We start from the raw sequence: 17,896 nt of genomic DNA on the forward strand, positions 1-17,896 counted from the left end.
ATTCTCCAAAGCACCCGAAGGCAGGACAAGAAGCAACGGGTGGAAACTAATCAAGGAGAAAAGCAACTTAGAAGTAAGGAGAAATTTCCTGACAGAACAATTAAACAGTGGAACAGAAGTTGCCTCTAGAAGTTATAAATGCTCCAACACTGGAAGTTTTAAAGAAGATGTTGGATAACCATTTGTCTGTAGTGGTATTTGGTTTCCTGCCTAAGCAGGGAATGGGACTAGATGACCTCCAAGGTCCCTTCCAACTCTGTTATTCTCTTCTCTTCTCTTCTATTTCAGTCAAATGGTTGTCCAATCTTAAAATCCTCCACAACCTCTGGAGTCAAGTTGTTCCACTGATTAATTGGTACTCCTTCTGGTCTTCTCATCTTCCTCCTGTCCTTTTTGACATGAATAGAAGTTGTGAATGCCCCAACACTGGAAGTCTTTAAGAAGATGTTGGATAGCCATTTGTCTAGAACGGTATAGGGTTTCCTGCCTAGGCAGGGGGTTGGACTAGAAGACCTCCAAGGTCCCTTCCAACTCTACTATTGTATTGTATTGTATTGTACTGAATATGGAGGAGTAGAGCATGGACAATAATATTTAAATGCCTCTTAAAAGAATGGCCCTTTAAAAAGCTGTGCCAGACTAAAATCCTATTCAATAAGCTACTTAGTCAGCTTAAGGATGTACCCTTAGTCATTTGTTCGTCTCTGTTTCTGTGTGACACCAGCAATTGGAAAAGTGCCTCCGGATAGCTTACACAGGTGTGAAAGCAGGAAGTTCAGGCTCTAGACAGGGCTGAAGGAAGGAAGTCAAACATATATTTGACATACCATCAAGTACATAATTTAATGGTGCCAAAATACACAAGGCATGCTTAGCAAGAGTAGCATGAAATTAAGGAACAAGGCCTAAAGCTTTGTGTAAAACTGGGAGGCTTGGTGGATTTGTCGGAAGTTCATTGCTAAAGTTTATAACCATTTTGTCAGAAAAATCAAATCCAGTAAGCACACACAGATAACTGATTCAGCTGGATTCGTTAACTTCTTTTATATATAATAACAGATGAATACCAATACTAGATTCTTTCCACATGGTAGAAGTTACAAGCAAAAGACAAGCAGGAGGGAACAGTTTCATCTCATAGTTCAGAGCAGACAGAGAGGTTTCAGTTTCGATTCTCAGCACAGACTCAGATCTGTTTAAGCTCCCATTGGCTGACGTAGTTGCAATGCCTATTCATTGGCTGACCTTGTTCCCATGTCTCTCCCAGTCATGAATATTCTAACACTTTTTATGGTTTATAGCAGTGTTTTTCAACCTTGGCAACTTGAAGATGTCTGGACTTCAACTCCCAGAATTCCCCAGCCAGCGAATGCTGGCTAGGGAATTCTGGGAGTTGAAGTCCAGACATCTTCAAGTTGCCAAGGTTGAAAAACACTGGTTTATAGAACGTAAAATAACAGAGTTGGAAGGGAACCTTGGAGGTCTTTTAGTCCTGGAACAGGAGACCATTTCCGACAACTGGATGTCTATTATCTTCTGAAAAACCTGCAGTGTTAGAGCACCACAACCTCTGGAGGAAAGATGTTCCACTGACTAATCAACAAAATAAGAGAGCTGGAAGGGATCATGAAGATCTTCTAGTCCAACCCCCTGCTAGAGCATGAGACACTATACTGGTTGTCTATTCTCATATACCTCCAGGAATGGAGCACCTGCAATTTCTGGTTGCAAGTTGTTCCACTGATTAATAGTCCTCACTACCAGGAAGTTTCTTCTTAATTCCAGGTTGCTTCTCTCCTTGATTAGTTTCCATCCATTGTTTCTTGTCCTGCCTTCAGGTGCTTTGGAAAATAAGTTGATCCCTTTGTCGAAAGAAATGTCCTTCTGGGTTGGGCTCCAAGTGGGGAAAAAGACACTGGAGACATGGAGGCTGCTTGGAAAGATGGTTTTAATGGTGGACAGGACCACATGGCTTGAGTCCTGAACAGAAAAGGTGATCACATGCTTCAATGTTGGGTGGAGAAGAGAAGAGATGGAAGGACTGAGATGCTGAAATTCCCTGGTTTTATGTCCTCTCTGGCCTTTGATCTTGAGCTTGTCTTCTGATTGGTTGTCAGACTCCCATGGGGCCATGCAGGGGCAACTCTCTAGGCTGCGTTTTCAATCCAGGTTTGGTTGAGTTCTCAGATGCCCTGTGGTGAGATGGGTAAAGGGCCAATATTATCATGCCTTAATCCCATCCCCCTGGAGCTGAAGGGGAGAACTCTTTATTATGTAAAGGGACTGGCTCAGGCTTTAATGGCTCATTGACAGAATGAAGCTGCAGGGAGCTATTCTGTCTTTTAAAACATGTTTCTCCATTTTCACATCCAGGGAAATATTTCATTTTTCTGGGGGAGGGCTGGGTGATAACTTCCTACACCTTCTTCTCAAATACCGAAATAGTGCTACCATGTCCCTCCTACTCCTTCTTTTCTCTAGACTGGCCAAACCCAATTCCTGCAACCGTACTCCATACGTTTTAGTCTCCAATCCCCTAACAGACTTAGTTGATCTTCTCTGCATTCTTTCCAAAGTCCCAACATCTTTTTCACAATCTGGTGACCAAAACTGGTTGCAGGATTCCAAGCGTGATCTTAGACAGCAAAGAACTTAAGGTCATTGGTAACCTTAAAGTATGTTCTCTCAGCTAGCTAAATTGCTGGAGAGCTTTCTATTTTAGCTCCAGGCTAATGAATTAAATAACAGAGTTGGAAGGGAACTTGGAGGTCTTCTAGTCCAACCCCTTGCTTAGGCAGGAAACCCTACACCACTTCAGACAAATGGTTATCCAACATCTTCTTTAAAATTTCCAGTGTTGGAACATTCACAACTTCTGGAGGCAACTTCTGTTCCACCGATTAATTGTTCTCACTGTCAGGAAATTTCTCCTAATGTGTAAAAAGATAATGCCACATCTACCGTGGACCTCACCCCATTCCTAACAGGTCCATAAAGGGGGTATGCATAAGCTCACCAGCCAGTGGTGGGTTCCGGATCCCATTACAACTGGTATGCTGCGATGTGACAGGGCTTCGACTTTGGGCATGTGCCCTGCGCATGCATGCATATGCCACTGCCCTGCAATGCCCCAGCTGCTCAGTGGAGGTTGCGCAGGCATGCATGCGCAGTCGGCCCATTTCCCTCAAAAAGTGGTAAGGAACCCAGGTGGTCAGGTGGGCCCAACAAAACACCATTCCGGTACAGTGGCCACTGCTTCCAGCTGCCACCAGTACGCCTTTACTGGGCTGTATAGCCCGGAACCCACCACTGGCACCAGCCTGCCTACCGTCTCTGTCCTACTCAGAGGTGGGTTGTTACTGGTATTAGTGTCGGTTCGGCGTGCAAGTGAGAACAATCAACCCATGGAACAGAATTTGCCTTCAGAAGTCATGGGAGCTTCATCACTTGAGACTTTCAAGAAGAGACTGGACTTCCATCTGTCAGAAATGGTGTAAGGTCTCCTGCTTGAAGGGGGGTGTTGGTCTAGATGACCTACAAGGTCCCTTCCAACTCTGTTAATCTGTAAAGGATATTGAGACTCTAGAAAGAGTGCAGAGAAGAGCAACCAAGATGATTAGGGGACTGGAGGCTAAAACATACAATGAACGGTTGCTGGAACTGGGCCTGGCTACTCTAATGAAGAGAAGGACCAGGGGAGACAGGATAACAGTTTCCCAATATTTGAGGGGCTGCCACAGAGAGGAAGGGGTCAAGCTATTTTCCAAAGCACCTGAAGGCCGGACAAGGAATAACGGATGGAAACTGATCAAGGAGAGATTCAACCTGGAAATAAGGAGGAATTTTCTGACAGGGAGAACAATCAATCAATGGAACAGAAGTTGACTTCGGAAATTGTGGGAGCTTCATCCCTGGAGGCTTTCAAGAAGAGACTGGACATCTGCCATCTGTTAATCTGTTTTAAAAAATCTGTCCCAATGGTGCTTTTTCAGGTGGCAACTGGACTTTCTTGTCCCCCCACCCCTATTTTTTTCTTTGAAGGCGTTTTGCTTCTCATCCAAGAAGCTTCTTCAGCTCCCCAATAACCCATCCCCCACTATCCTGTCAGAGCTGAAGAAGCTTCTTGAATGAGAAGTGAAACATCTTCAAAAGAAAAAAAAACAAGAAAGTCCAGTTGCCTCCTGAAAATGCACCTTTGGCACCGCTGGTGTCCTTATCTGTGCTTCTAGCAAACAAAGTATAGAGCAAAAGATTCTGTCATCTGCACTTTTGACTCTGCCCACTAGAGGACACCCTTGCACTGAGCAAAACTTCATAGCTCATTTTATTTTATTTTTTAACCTTATTGCTTTCTGAATTACAGCTTCGTTGAGAAAACTAACACTGGGCTTAAACTAGCAGTTTGTCCACTAGATTGGACAAACAACCTTTATTCTACCAGAGCTTTGCACCACTTTGGAAAGAGTTTTTCGAGACCCCTGCTTCAGCAGTGTCTTCATCAGGCACCATCATCTGTGAAGGATCAATATTGATTTAAAAAAAAAAACAGAATATTAAGAGTTGGAAGGGACCTTGGAGGTCTTCTTGTCCACCCCTCTGCTTAGGCAGGAGACCCTATACCATTCCAGACAAATGATTGTTCAACATCTTCTTAAAAACTTCCAGTGTTGGGGCATTCACAACTTCTGGAGGCAACTTCTGTTCCATTGATTAATTGTTCTAACTGTCAGGAAATTTCTCCTCAGTTCTAAGTTTCTTCTCTCCTTGATTAGTTTCCACCCATTGCTTCTTGTTCTACCCTCTGGTGCCTTGGAGAATAGTTTGACTCCCTCTTCTTTGTGGCAACCGCTGAGATATTGGAAGACTGCTATCATGTCTCCCCTGGTCCTTCTTTTCATTAAACTAAACATACCCAGTTCCTGCTACCGTTCTTCATATGTTTTAGTCTCCAGTCCCCTAATCATCTTTGTTGCTCTTCTCTGCACTCTTTCTAGAGTCTCCACATCTTTTCTACATCGTGGTGACCAGAACTGGATGCAGTATTCCAAGTGTGGCCTTACCAAGGCATTATAAAGCGGCATCAACACTTCACGTGATCTTGATTCTATCCCTCTGTTGATGCAGCCTAGGACTGTGTTGGCTTTTTTGGCAGCTGCTGCAAACTGCTGGCTCCTATTTAAATAGTTGTCTACTAGGATTCCAAGATCCCTTTCACAGTTACTTGTGTAAAGCAAATAATAAATTCAGAAGATTTGCTTGAGATGAAAAATCGGAAAATCATCAGAATCTCAGTTCAAATGGAAACAGCGATCTCCCCTGTTTTGACCCTGTAGTTTCAATATATATATATATATATATATATATATATATATATATATATATATATATATATATATATATATATATATATATATATATATATATATATATATATATATATATATATATATATTTTCTATCGCAAATTCCATTTCTACATTGAATATAATCTGCTTTGATCCTGTAAACAGTCTTTTTCCAACCGTGGCAATGTTAAGATGAGTGGGCTTTAACTCCTAGAGTCCCCCACATTGTTAAGGTTGAGAAATGTTGCTGCAAACAGCATTCCTGAGAGAATAGCCAGTGAGGGGAATACTAGTGTTAGGAGAAATTCCACCTGGTTCAGTTCCTTGCCAAGACGAAGACACTGGAAACACGGAGGCTGATTGGAAAGATGGTTTAATGAGGCAGAATCATATGGGTTTGTGTTCTGGACAGCTGACCACATGGAGTTGAGAGGGGGGAGGGATTTATATCTTCTCTTGGACTTTGCACTTGAGCTTCCTGTTCCTCTGCAGCAACAAGTATGTCATGCCTGCAAGCCATCTTTTCTTGTTGGATTTCAGGCCTGCCGCAGTTTCTACTGTGGGAAACTGGGAGGGAGGATTATGTGGAGTGGGGTTTTTTGCCATGGTTGTTCAAAAACTTAACTGCAGTTCCAAAATGGAACATGCAGTCGTCAAGCAAACTTTCCGCCGGGTGAGATGGGCAGCGAATACATTTAATAAATAAAGATAGTCCCCTACAACCCCTTTGCCATATTTTTCTGAATATACACATGTATTCTATTGCCTGTTGTCAGATTCCCATGGGGCCATGTAAGGGTCATGCTTGTCTGAGCTAAGTTGGCTTGAGGTTTGCCAGGGGTGATGCAATGTCCTTAGGAGATTGAGCAATGTAGTGAGCTCTGTTGTCTTAATGGTTTAATCCAGGGGTGGGTTCCTGCCAGTTCTAACCTCTTCCATAGAAGAGGTTCCACAAATCTACAGTGCTGTTTAGAACCGGTTCCAGGTCCCTCCCCCCGCCCATCCACACATCATCAAGATGAAGAGTGAGAGGAGGAATTCTGGGAGTTGAAGTCCACAAGTCTTAAAGCTGTCAAGTTTGAACACCCCTGGGTTTTTTTTTCTAAAGGGTTAGGGGTGCAAGGGTCTTGTAACTTGACAGCTTTAAGACTTGCGTGCTTCAAATACCAGAGTTCCTGAGCCAACATTTTGTTTGCTAAGCAAGAGCGTTGTTAAGTGAGTTTCACCACATTTTACAAGTTGGCCATGCCCACCCAGTCACATGGCTGGCAAGTCACTCCCACCCAGTCACATGGCCGGCAACCCACTCCCACAAAGCAGGCCACACCTACAGAAGAGGTTCTAAAAAAAATTGAAACCCACCACTGGTTTAATCCTATTATGTGCTGGAGGGTGAGGTCTTAATCCCATCACCCTGGAGGCCTTTTGTTTTGTAGGTAGGGTGGCCCAGTCTTTCTTAGTGGGTGCAAAATATCTGCTGGGGCTATTAAGGAAGGTGGGGGCTGCTTCCCAAGATCACGTTTCTCCATTTCTCATTCAGGGAAATATAATATTCTTCCTTTTTAATGTTTCTCAAAATATTTCATTCTTCTAGGGGACTGGTGGGTGTGTCTTCCCTCACTAGCCAAAGGAACCGTGTGTGTGTGTGTGTGTGTGTGTGTTTGTGTGTGTAGACACTGAAGAAATCTAGAGATCTGAAGACCCATCCCAGGCCTCCCTTCTCCTCCTGTCCCCCCATCACAACCCTTTCTGGAAGATGTAGAAGAAGCTGATGAGGATGCCCCCCATCACAAGGACACCACTGCTTTGCAAGCCACTGGGACCAGTGCTGTTGCAGTAATCCGTTTGACAGCACTGTGAGGAGATGTTGGATCCTTGGATTTCCAGGCTGAATTGGGAGCATTTCGGGGAACACCATTTGCTAATCATCAGTTCTTCCCCTAAAGAGAGAAGAACAAACAAGCATTGGAACGAGAGAGAGAGAAGAGACATATCTGTATGACAGAGCACTGTATATTTGTAGTGTGGCTTCCCGAGAGCATGAAGCAAACTCCGGGTCCCGACAAAAACCCCTTTTATGAATTTAGAGTGAATTCTGCTCATTCACATCCCACAAAGTCTTTCAAGGGAGGATTTATAATCACAGACCTTATCTGGTTGGGAGAGCTGCCAGGCCGAGATCTGCAAAACTTAGCAAGGAGTCTCGGAGAGTTATGAACCAATTAAGTTAATTAATTGTCTCCTGCAAACTCCACTCCCATTTCGCTCCTCTTTTATTTCCTCTGATAGGGGGCATTCATTGTCCACCTGTGGCAGGGGTGGGTTTCTGCCAATTTAAGTGGTAGTGGTGATGGCAGGAGGCTCCGCTCACCCACTCAGATGCTTCTGTGCATATGTGCACAAGTGAACCAATAGTAAAATAAATTGAAACCCACCACTGACCTGTGACCTTACTCCCAGGTTGACCCCTGATCTTTAGCTGTTCCCTTCGTCTGGCAACTCTGCGCATGCGCACACTGGGAACAGGCTCCAGCTGTTCTCCTGCCCCACTGATGTCTGACTCTGAAGGCAGCTGATAACTGTCAGACTGCCCTGGCCCCCTCTCTGCCTCCAACACAGAGCCCTCGTCAGAGCCTTCCCCAGACTTGAGGACCATCCCAGGTTCCTCCCCAACTTCCTCATTGTCTGAATCTGCTGCCAAATTTAGAATCTGGCAGGCCCCAACGTGTGGGAAACCTGTATAAATTTATCTAATTGTGTTAGATATATTGCAAAAGGAATCATATGTTAGCTGGCCTGGGTCTCCACAAAGTTACAGATTAACAGCCTCCAATATCGTTTAGACTATACAAATATAAAAATGAATTAAATACTTATTTCACATTGTAAACCCACACAAGCCAACACAGAGATGTCAGTGAACACAAAGTAAACGTAATGATAACACTCACAGTTCAAACCATGGGACCCAATCCACATCCTTTGATTTAATCACACTTTCTCTGGGGTCAACACATGCACACTCCTACAACCGTCAAGTGTCACCCTAGAGCCAGTATGCAAACACACCCACCCTCCTCAAGACCCACAGCAAGGACAAGCTCCCTTATAAAAACAGCCCTTCCACACCCCGTTTTCTCTGCAACTACCCCTCTGTAACGAAACTCTTTGCTTTTCGTAATACATAAAATCTCACATTTTCTGGATTTCATTTCCACCTTGGAAAGGTGGAAGGCTGAGTCAACCTTGAGCCAGTCAGGATCGAACTCATGGCAGTGGAAAGAGTCACCTTGCAATACTGTGCACTCTAACCACTGTGCCACCAGGGCTTCAAATTGCTTTTGACGATCAGTGGAAACAGAAGTGACGGGATTGCACGAGATAAGGAACAAGAAGCCCACTCCCAAGTCTTAGGCAGATGGTTAAACCTATTCCATTGGGACCACTGCCTTCAGGTTTGTAGGATCATATCTCAAGACTTAAAATGGACACCTAACATCAAAATTGTCATCAAAAAAGCACAACAAAGGATGTTCTTTCTGTACCAACCCAGAAAGCTCAAACTGCCCAAGGAGCTGCTGATTCAGTTCTACAAAGGAATTACCGTATTTTTGGAGTATAAGACACACCTTTCCCCCCCTCAAAAAAGAGGGTGAAAATCTGGGTGCATCTTATCCACTGAATACAGCACTTTTGGCCTCCCCAAACCCTGCTTCCTTTGCAAAAATGGTCGTGCATAGCCTTTAGGAGGCTTCCAGAGTGCTCCTGGGGGCTGGGGAGGGCAAAAATGATCACAAAACAGGCCATTTTTTGCCCCCAGCCCCCAGGAGCACTCTATAAGCCTCCAAAAGGCTATGCATGCCTTTTGGGGGGCAAAAAATGGACCGTTTTTGGGAGCCCTGCAGAGTGCAAAAACTTTTTTTAAAATTTGCTTCTTCAAAATTTGGTGGGTCTTATACTCCGGTGCGTCTTATACTCTGAAAAATACAGTATTGAGACTGTCATCTGCACAGACTCTGGTTTTGCTCTCTGGTTTCGCTCTGCAAGCAAACAAGAGAGAGACAGACTTCAGAGGATAATTAGAACTTTAGAAAAAAACAATGGCTACCAACCTGCCTTCCATTGAGGACCTGTACGCTGCCCGAGTCAAAAAGAGGGCTGTGAAATTATCTACAGACCCTTCGCATCCTGGACATAAATTGTTTCAACTCCTTCCCTCAAAATGATGCTATAGAGCACTGCACACCAAGGCAACTAGACACAAGGACAGTTTTCCCTGAATGCCATCACTCTGTTTAACAACTAATTCCCACAACACTGTCAAATTATTTGCTAAGACTGTAATATTATTATTATTATTATTATTATTATTATTATTATTATTATTATTATTATTATCTTCCTTCCTAGTACCTATCTCTCCCCACTTATGACTATAAACATGTTGCTTGTATCATTAAAATGTATATTGTTTTATTTGTTTCCTAGTATAATTTGATTGCTTATTAGTAACCTATCCCTTTCACTAAGTGTTGCATCTTATGATCCTTGATGAATGTATTTTAAGCTGTTTCGATAAGGTCTTATTTGGCCTTATTTGGGGGGAGTTCTTATTATTTTTGGGGTGCAGAAGGAGGCGAGCATGGTCACCTCATGGCTGCTGCTATGTTGCAATATCTTCGGGATCGGCTTATTTTCAGGGGAGGGTTTATTTTAGCATATGCGCTCAAAAGCCCAATTGGGTTTATTATCTGGGGAGGTCTTATTTTCAGGAAAACAGGATACACTGAGAGCAGATGCACCAAAGACAAATTTCTTGTATGTCCAACCACACTTGGCCAATAAAGAATTCTATTCTATTCTATTCTATTCTATTCTATTCTATTCTATTCTATTCTATTCTATTCTATTCTATTCTATTCTTATTCTTATTCCTATTCCTATTCCTATTCCTATTCCTATTCCTATTCCTATTCCTATTCTATTCTCTATTATTTTATTTAGGTGGCAGTTATCATAAGAGGCAGCTGCTACTCCACTCTGCTTAACAATGCCACTCGCCCTATGCTCAACTTGATTGATTCCTGTGAATTTTCTTCAAAGGACAAATTATTGTTCAAATTTCTGGCTCTCTTTCGGATTCTTGGAGGTTTTCTTTCTTACCTCTCCCTATTCCAATCTCCTTCACTTCTACCAAGGAAGTGGCTCTTAGCCCTATTGAAGTTCCTGCTTACTCATCATGCTTTCTGAGTCTTACCGGGTCCTTGCTGGGTTTGTGACGCACAGAATTTTTCCATGTCGGAGCATCTAATGGAGCTGGAGCAATCTGCATGGGATTTTACATTATCGCATCTGAAACAATATAAGGAGAAAGCTGTGGAAAGGGAGGGGTTGAAGAAGGGAAGGGAAGAAGAAGGGAAGGGAAGGGAAAAGAAGGGAAGGGAAGGGATGAAGTAGGGAAGGGAAGAGAAAAGGGAAGAGAAGGGTTAAAGAAGAGAAATGAAGGGAAGAAGAAGGGAAGAGATGAAGAGGAGAAGGGAAGAGAAAAGGAAAGGGATGAAGAGGAGAAGGGAAGAGAAAAGGAAAGGGATGAAGAAGAGAAGGGAAGAAGAAGGGAAGGGATGAAGAAGAAAAGGGAAGAGAAAAGGGAAGGGATGAAGAAAAGAAGGGAAGAAGAAGGGAAGGGAAAAGGGAAAGGGAGGGATGAAGAAGAGAAGGAAGGGAAGAGAAAAGGGAAGGGATGAAGAAGAGAAAGAAAGGGAAGGGAAGGGAAAAGGGAAGGGGAGGGATTAAGAAGGGAAGGACACTTATTAAATGCTTTATAGAACATTTTCTGTAATAGAGAAATTATTTATTTATTGGATTTATTTGCCACCCATCTCGTAATGAAACGACCTTGAGTGGCTCACAGCATAAAAAAGATTAAAGTCGTGACATATCAATATCTCTAAAACAATAAAAATAGAAGTCCCAAATTAAAAGATGAAGAGTGAAGGAACAGCATGCACAGAGGGGTGGGTGGTATGGCCCCTTAATTTGTCAACCACCTCTAAGGTAATGGTCCCCCATTGGGACCCCATCTTCAGCTCTTGGGGAAGGTCAGGAGAGTGGAATCCAATCTTGACTTCTTGCCAAGTAATTGCTGCTACAGCATGGTGTTTAGAAGATATCGACCTGGCAGCTCTCCAAGCCTGATAAAGGTTTGTGGTTGTGAAATCTCTTGAAAGACTGTCGGCCGGGACTTTGCTGGAGAGGAATTCACTTTAAACTAAATAAAAGGGGTTTTATCAGGACGAGGAGTTGGCTTCGTGCTTTTGGGAAGCCTAGGTCAGAACATCGGTAGCCAGTGCAGCTCACGGAGCAGAGGTGTAACATGGAGTCATCCTAGGGACCCCAAGAAGTGCCCATGATGCCCTTTTTAAAGCCTCCAAGCAGTCTTCAAGGCTAGCCCCATGTAGAGCGCATTGCAGTAGTCCAAATGTGACATGACCAGAGTTTGAATGACTGACCACAAGGACACTTTTATCCCACACTTGCTGGGGGATTCTGGGAGTTGAAATCCACACATCTTAAAATTGGTGAGCTTGGGAAACGGTGGGCTAGAGTCTGAGATCCAGCACCACAAGAAATGATTTAGTCTGGAGACTAAAGCATTATGAGCGCGTGGTAGTCCCATCAATCTTCCCTTTAAAAGCCAGGGTATATTTGCTCAAAATCCTGGAAGCTGTCTTGATAAATGAGACAAAGCCAAGCCTAAACCACAAGGGCTGCTCTTGGCAGGTAGAACAAACCAAGACAGCTGGGGATCGTTAAAATGATTGACAAATTGTGGTCTTTCCACCACGCTCTGTGTCTGCTGTAGACGTTTCCATCAGAAGGAGCAGCTCTCCATTCTATAAATGTGGACATAACCTGATATAAACAAAGATGTTGAGACTCTGAAAACAATGAAGAGAAAAGCAACAAAGAGAATGAGAGGAATGGAGGCTAAAATGTGAAGAATGGTTGCAAGAATTGGGTTTGTCTAGTCTAGTGAAAAGAAGGACTAGCAGTCCTCCAATATCTCAGGGGTTGCCACAAAGAAGAGGGAGTTAAACTATTCCCCAAGGCACCTGAGGGAAGAACAAGAAGCAATGGGTGGAAACTAGTCAAGGAGAGAAGCAACCTAGAACTAAGGAGAATTTTCCTGACAGTTAGAACAATTAATCAGTGGAACAGCTTGCCTCCAGAAGTTGTAAATGCTCCAACACTGGAAGTTTTAAAGAAGATGTTGGATAGCCATTTGTGTCATGCCCCAGCATACAACTTTTATATACTGTTGTTGCTCTCTAACCCCATCTAGTATCCGGAGAGACAAATACCAAGTATATTGTTTGAAGCCGACTGAAACCATTTACCCATCACTCTCAAACCAAGTGCGTGCTGGGAAGCCAGACTCCATTTCCTTTAGCATTGGGAGAAGGGAGGAGCACAAGGAAAAATCCATCTTCATCTGTGGCACATGGTCACCCGAGGACAAACTCACATCCCACACACAGAACATTGCTGGTGAGATTGGAATTCCTTGTGTTTATTAATTGTTATGTCCAGCAGTAACCCAATGCTGTCTATCTTGTATTTGGTTTTCTCATTGTATCTATCCCTGTTTTCCCCAGTTTCCCCATATCCTGTTCTTTCAATAAAAGCATTCGGATCTATGCACACGGTCTGTTTTATTGGAGGATAGGTGGGTTTAGCTGCATGTTTTGCTGCATACAGACCAGTGGTGGGTTGCAGCAGGTACGCCCCGGGATGGGCGTACCAGATCCTGCCCGGAGCACCGGATACCATTCTGGTACGGTGCTCCAAAGGGCCCACACCCACCCAGTTGGAATGGAATCTGGAACCCACCACTGATACAGACTAACGTGCAGTGGGGACAGAACAATTTGTCTAAAATGGAATAGGGCCATGATGGCGAACCAATGGCACAGGTGATGTCAGCTTCTGCTTTGCTGCTCGCTTTCGGCTGCCATTGAAACGGGGAGGGGGGAGATAAATGGTATTTGGGAGGGGAAGCTTGAGCACAGGAGTGAATGAAGAAGGGAGTCATTTTCTCACCATCTACTGCGCATGCTGCAGATAATGGAATTGCCGCCAAGGCCAACCGTCTGGCATACCAACCTGATGATGGGTTTTGAAGCTGCAGCCCACATGACACCTGTGGGGTGTGCGGATTGGACTGGGGGTTGGGGTTACCAGGGGGAGGGAGCTGGGTCACATATTGATATCCATGATTGCGCGCGCTTTTGCCTCAGATCTTGCTTTGCTAGCTGCTATCTACTCATAACCAGTAAAAGTGCTCTTAATTCTGAAAAATGGACTTGAGTGATTTCTTTCTTGGTTACTGCTGGAGGCTGCCCTGACATGTAGCACATGGAAGCCTCTCTGCCAGCCCGCCAGCCCGCACCCAGCTGAGCTCCACCAGGCATGTACATGCGCCTCCCGCCAGCCTGCTGATTTTCAGGTCTCTGAAAAGACACTACAAGCCATGAGGATATAACTATATACATATCCAAGAGGAATAGGAAGTGCCTCAAAGATGCCTATGGAGGTAAATCCTAGAGTGGCAGCAAATGCATCACTGAACAATGGAGATGAATGCAAGATCAACGTAACACCTGTAACAGCGAAGGCATGCGAGGGGGGCGTCAGGGAGCACAGGGGAGGGGTGCCACCACACCCCTTTTTTTTACTCCCAGGAGGCTTCAGGGAGGCCCACTAGGTCCAAAACGGGATGTGGTGGTGGGGGGTTTCACACCTGCGTGCGCATTGTATTATGGGCATGGGCATGCGCATGCTTTTGGCACATGAGTACAAAAAGGCCATCACTGGTATAGGGTTTTCTGCCTTAGCAGGGGGCTGGGCTAGAAGACCTCCAAGGACCGTGTCGTTCTGTTATTCGAATATATCATTGTATATCATGGCCGGACCATCTCTTGGGCAGGATCATCGCCCTTTCAGGCAACACCAGTTAGACATCATGTTGCAATATGAACATGGAGATTCATGATTGGCCAGTGATAGACCCATCCCCAAGCTTTGCGTTGTTAAACCTTGGAGAAGCGAATGTGTAGGACGGGAAGACCACACCTTCCTTACCTACCTTGCACCTTCCACCTACAATTTTCATACTTTCCCAGAACAACGGGGTTTTTTTTGCAATGAAGGAAGGGCAGGCCTGGGTGATCCAACTACCTCTCCAGCTTTGCTCGAGGGGATACCATCCTTCTTCCTTGACAGCAGCATTGGGCAAGTTAACTTTTGCCTGTTAATCAGATCAGGAAATGCCAGTAAAACTTACCAATCTGCTCCACGTTTGGAGCTTCCTAGGACGTCACCTGAGGCTTGTAGGAGGAACATTTCCAACCAGGTTAGACTGAGAAGGGGATGGCAAGAGGGGAGCACACAGGGATGCTTTGATGTCATAAGACGGACCCCTGCCTTACTATAAGAGTGGCTGAACCAGAACTTCAAAGAAGCTCATCAGCTGCCCTAGGATTTATTGACAAACTGCTGATATCATCATTGGCGCTGTGTCTTCTCTCATTTGGGGTCCTTCTGGGTTTCAGAACCAATCAAGTTGATTCAGAACTAACAAAACATTAGTAAGGCCACACCTGGAATATGGCATCCAGTTTTGGTCACCACATCACAAAAACAATGTCGACACTTTAGAAAAAGTGGAAATAAGAGCAATGAAGATGATTAAAAGCCTGAAGACTAAAACACATGAAGAATGGCATGTCACCCTCCTGGGCTCTGTTTTTGGCCCCAACAGACTCCCACAGCCCTCCTCGCTGGCAAAGGATATTTCGCTGCCGAAAACAGGGCCCAGAGGGGAGCACGCAGCCCCACAAGCTCCGTTTTTGCTGGAAGGGGCTAGCCAAAGAAACTAAAAACAAAAGAAAAGGAGAAAATTGCACTGGATCACCCAAGATGGGGCAGGAAAGGGGAGAGAGGGAAAGTGGAAAGACAATGAAAAAGAAGGGAAGATGGGAAGAGAGCAAGCAAGGAAAAAGAAGGAAAGAGGGGAAGGAAGAAGAAAGGAGAATGAAGAGGGAAGGGAAAAGAAGGGAAGGAAGACAGGAAGGAAGGAAGGAAGGAAGGAAGGAAGGAAGGAAGGAAGGAAGGAGATTATAATGAGAGTGAAGGAGGGTCTGAGGGAAATCCTGCTTTAGCATTTGGCCACCACAGGTGCCCTGACATGAATGATATCGAGCTGGCCATGCCCACTGTACCCATGTCCCCCCAGCCCCCCAAGGTCAAACACAACCCTGAAGTTGGCCTGGCTGGCGGGCAGGGGGCCGTGACTTCAGGGAACCCAGACGGGGACTAGGCAGGTCTTCCATGACCTCCAATTCTCAACTGTATTTGGGAGTTGCAGTTTGCATCCAAGGAGAAAGACTGTGAGAAAGGACAGGAATTGGAGAAACGTTTCCCCTTTTGCATTTGAGCCTCCAAGAAGCGGCAGGAAAGAAGAAAAGGAAAGCGGAAAGACAAAGAAGGGAAGATGGGAAGAGAGCAAGGAAGGAAAAAGAAGGAAGAAGGGGAAGGAAGAAGAAAAAATGAGGAGGGAAGGAAAAAGAAGAATGAAGGAGGGAGGGAGGGAGGGAGGAAAGGAAGGAAGGAAGGAAGGAAGGAAGGAATGAAGGAAGGAAGGAAGGAAGGAAGGAAGGAAGGAAGGAAAGAGATTATAATGAGAGCGAGGGAGGGTCTGAGGGAAGTCCTGTGATAGCAAGCTGGCCACGCCCCCTGCCCCCTCCAAGATCAAACGTAACCCTGATGCGTCCCTCAATGAAATCGAGTTTGACTCCCCTGCGCTACAGCATTTTCTGAGTTCATTTTCAAGGCCCTCTCATGCTTTCTTCAATCTCAGGAATCTCTTGGGGGCCACACTCACCTCTTTCCATGCCAAAGATCATCAGCAAGAGCAGAAGTATCCAATGCTTCATTGTGGCCCCCAGGATCCCATGGAAGAGGCAGCTACACCGACATGATCACAACTTCTCACCGGTGGGAAAGACGTTGCACATTTAAGGCCGTTTTATCTGGGAGGAACGCACCATTGCCGAAGGATATAGTGAGTGTGTGTGTGTGTGTGTGTGTGTGTGTGTGTGTGTGTGGCAGTTTTGTACCATTGTGGTGATTTTCAAAGAAAACCTGTAGAGCACGCTGGAGCTTGTCAGAAACCATCTAGCAACTGTGGGTTTTATCGTTGTTATCGTGTGAGAATGATACCCTCCCTTTGGCTGGGAAGTGTTTGAAATGGAAACCTCGTCAGGCGAATTTGCATCGGTCCGCGAGGCTCCTTCCTTTTGTATTATTTTGCAGTGATGTTGAGAAACACTGTTTTGAATGGAAACCATCATATTTGAACATTGTAAAATGGGGTTGTTACATTCAAAAGAAGTGAGAGAAGTGACAGGGCGCCATCTAATAAAATGAAATGCAGTGGTGAAAAAAGTAAGGTTCTACATTTAGGCAAGAAAAGCAAAAATACAAAGGAACAGTATATGTTGTACCTGGCTCAATAGTAGTAACTGTGAGAAGGATCTTGGAGTCCTAGTGGACAACCATTTAAATATGAGCCAGCTGTGGGCGGCAGCTGCCAAAGAAGCCAACACAGTTCTAGGCTGCATCAACAGATAGAAGATCACATGAAGTGTTAATACCATTTTTTTAATGCCTTGGTGAGGCCACACTTGGAATACTGCATTCAGTTTTGGTCACCACAATGTAAAAAAGATGTGGAGACTCTAGAAAGAGTGCAGAAAAGAGCAAGAAAGATGATTAGGGGACTGGAGGCTAAAACATATGAAGAACGGTTGCAGGAACTGGGTATGTCTAGTTTAATAGAAAGAAGGACCAGGGGAGACAGGATAGCAGTGTTCCAATATCTCAGGGGTTGCCACAAAGAAGAGAGAGTCAAGCTATTCTCCAAAGTAGTACAAGAAGCAATGGGTGGAAATTAATCAAGAAAGAACTTGGAACTAAGGAGATGTTTCCTGACAGTGAGAACAATGGATCAGTGGAACAGAAATTGCCTCTAGAAGTTGTGAATGCCCCAACACTGGAAGTCTTTAAGAAGATGCTGGATAGCCATTTGTCTGAAGTGGTGCAGGGTTTCTTGCCTGAGCAGGGGGTTGGACTAGAAGACCTCCAAGGTCCCTTCCAACTCTGTTATTCTATTCTAAACCCTAGAAACAGTGCAAAGAAGAGCAACTAGGATGATAAGAAGTTTGCAGGATTAATCGTTCAAGGAATGGTAAGAAAACTAGTTATATCTAGCCTAACAAAGAAAAGAATTAGGGGTGACATGATCGCTACCTTCTAGTACATGAAAGAGGGAAGAGAAGAATGCTGGGAAAGTTGGAAATATTTTCTGGAGAGTGACAGGCTTTGTATCATGCACATGAAACCATGAAATATCCCAGGAAGATGGCATTGCACCCATATCACATGTTGTGACCTCTCAGCTGCCAGCCCCTCCAGCAGCTGAATCAGAGGGG

The 17,896-nt window shown here is 44.6% G+C and overlaps 1 protein-coding gene across 1 annotated transcript; it reads right to left on the reverse strand.

Moving 5' to 3' along the window:
• Window positions 1–6,383: 6,383 nt before the first annotated feature.
• Window positions 6,384–16,409, reverse strand: LOC309392098 (lymphocyte antigen 6E-like). The gene is made up of 3 exons (XM_081953074.1): window positions 16,288–16,409; window positions 10,603–10,719; window positions 6,384–7,285 (listed from the first exon to the last, which is right to left on the reverse strand). Exons 1-3 carry the CDS (start codon window positions 16,337–16,339, stop codon window positions 7,083–7,085), a joined length of 372 nt encoding a protein of 123 aa, XP_081809200.1. The 5' UTR covers window positions 16,340–16,409; the 3' UTR covers window positions 6,384–7,082.
• Between the last annotated feature and the right edge of the window lie 1,487 nt (window positions 16,410–17,896).

This window comes from Natrix helvetica, assembly GCF_964273705.1.
Source record: "Natrix helvetica genome assembly, chromosome: 4".
Lineage (NCBI taxonomy): Eukaryota > Metazoa > Chordata > Lepidosauria > Squamata > Natricidae > Natrix > Natrix helvetica.

What these genes read in the sequence shown, in the direction of transcription:
- LOC309392098 (XM_081953074.1), bottom strand. Translation starts at nt 16,339, where the DNA reads ATGAAGCATTGGATACTTCTGCTCTTGCTGATGATCTTTGGCATGGAA. An exon ending in GATCTTTGGCATGGAAAGAG is followed by an intron (nt 10,720 to 16,287) that starts GTGAGTGTGGCC and finishes CCCTTTCCACAG; the next exon opens with CTTTCTCCTTATATTGTTTC. An exon ending in ACAAACCCAGCAAGGACCCG is followed by an intron (nt 7,286 to 10,602) that starts GTAAGACTCAGA and finishes TTCTCTCTTTAG; the next exon opens with GGGAAGAACTGATGATTAGC.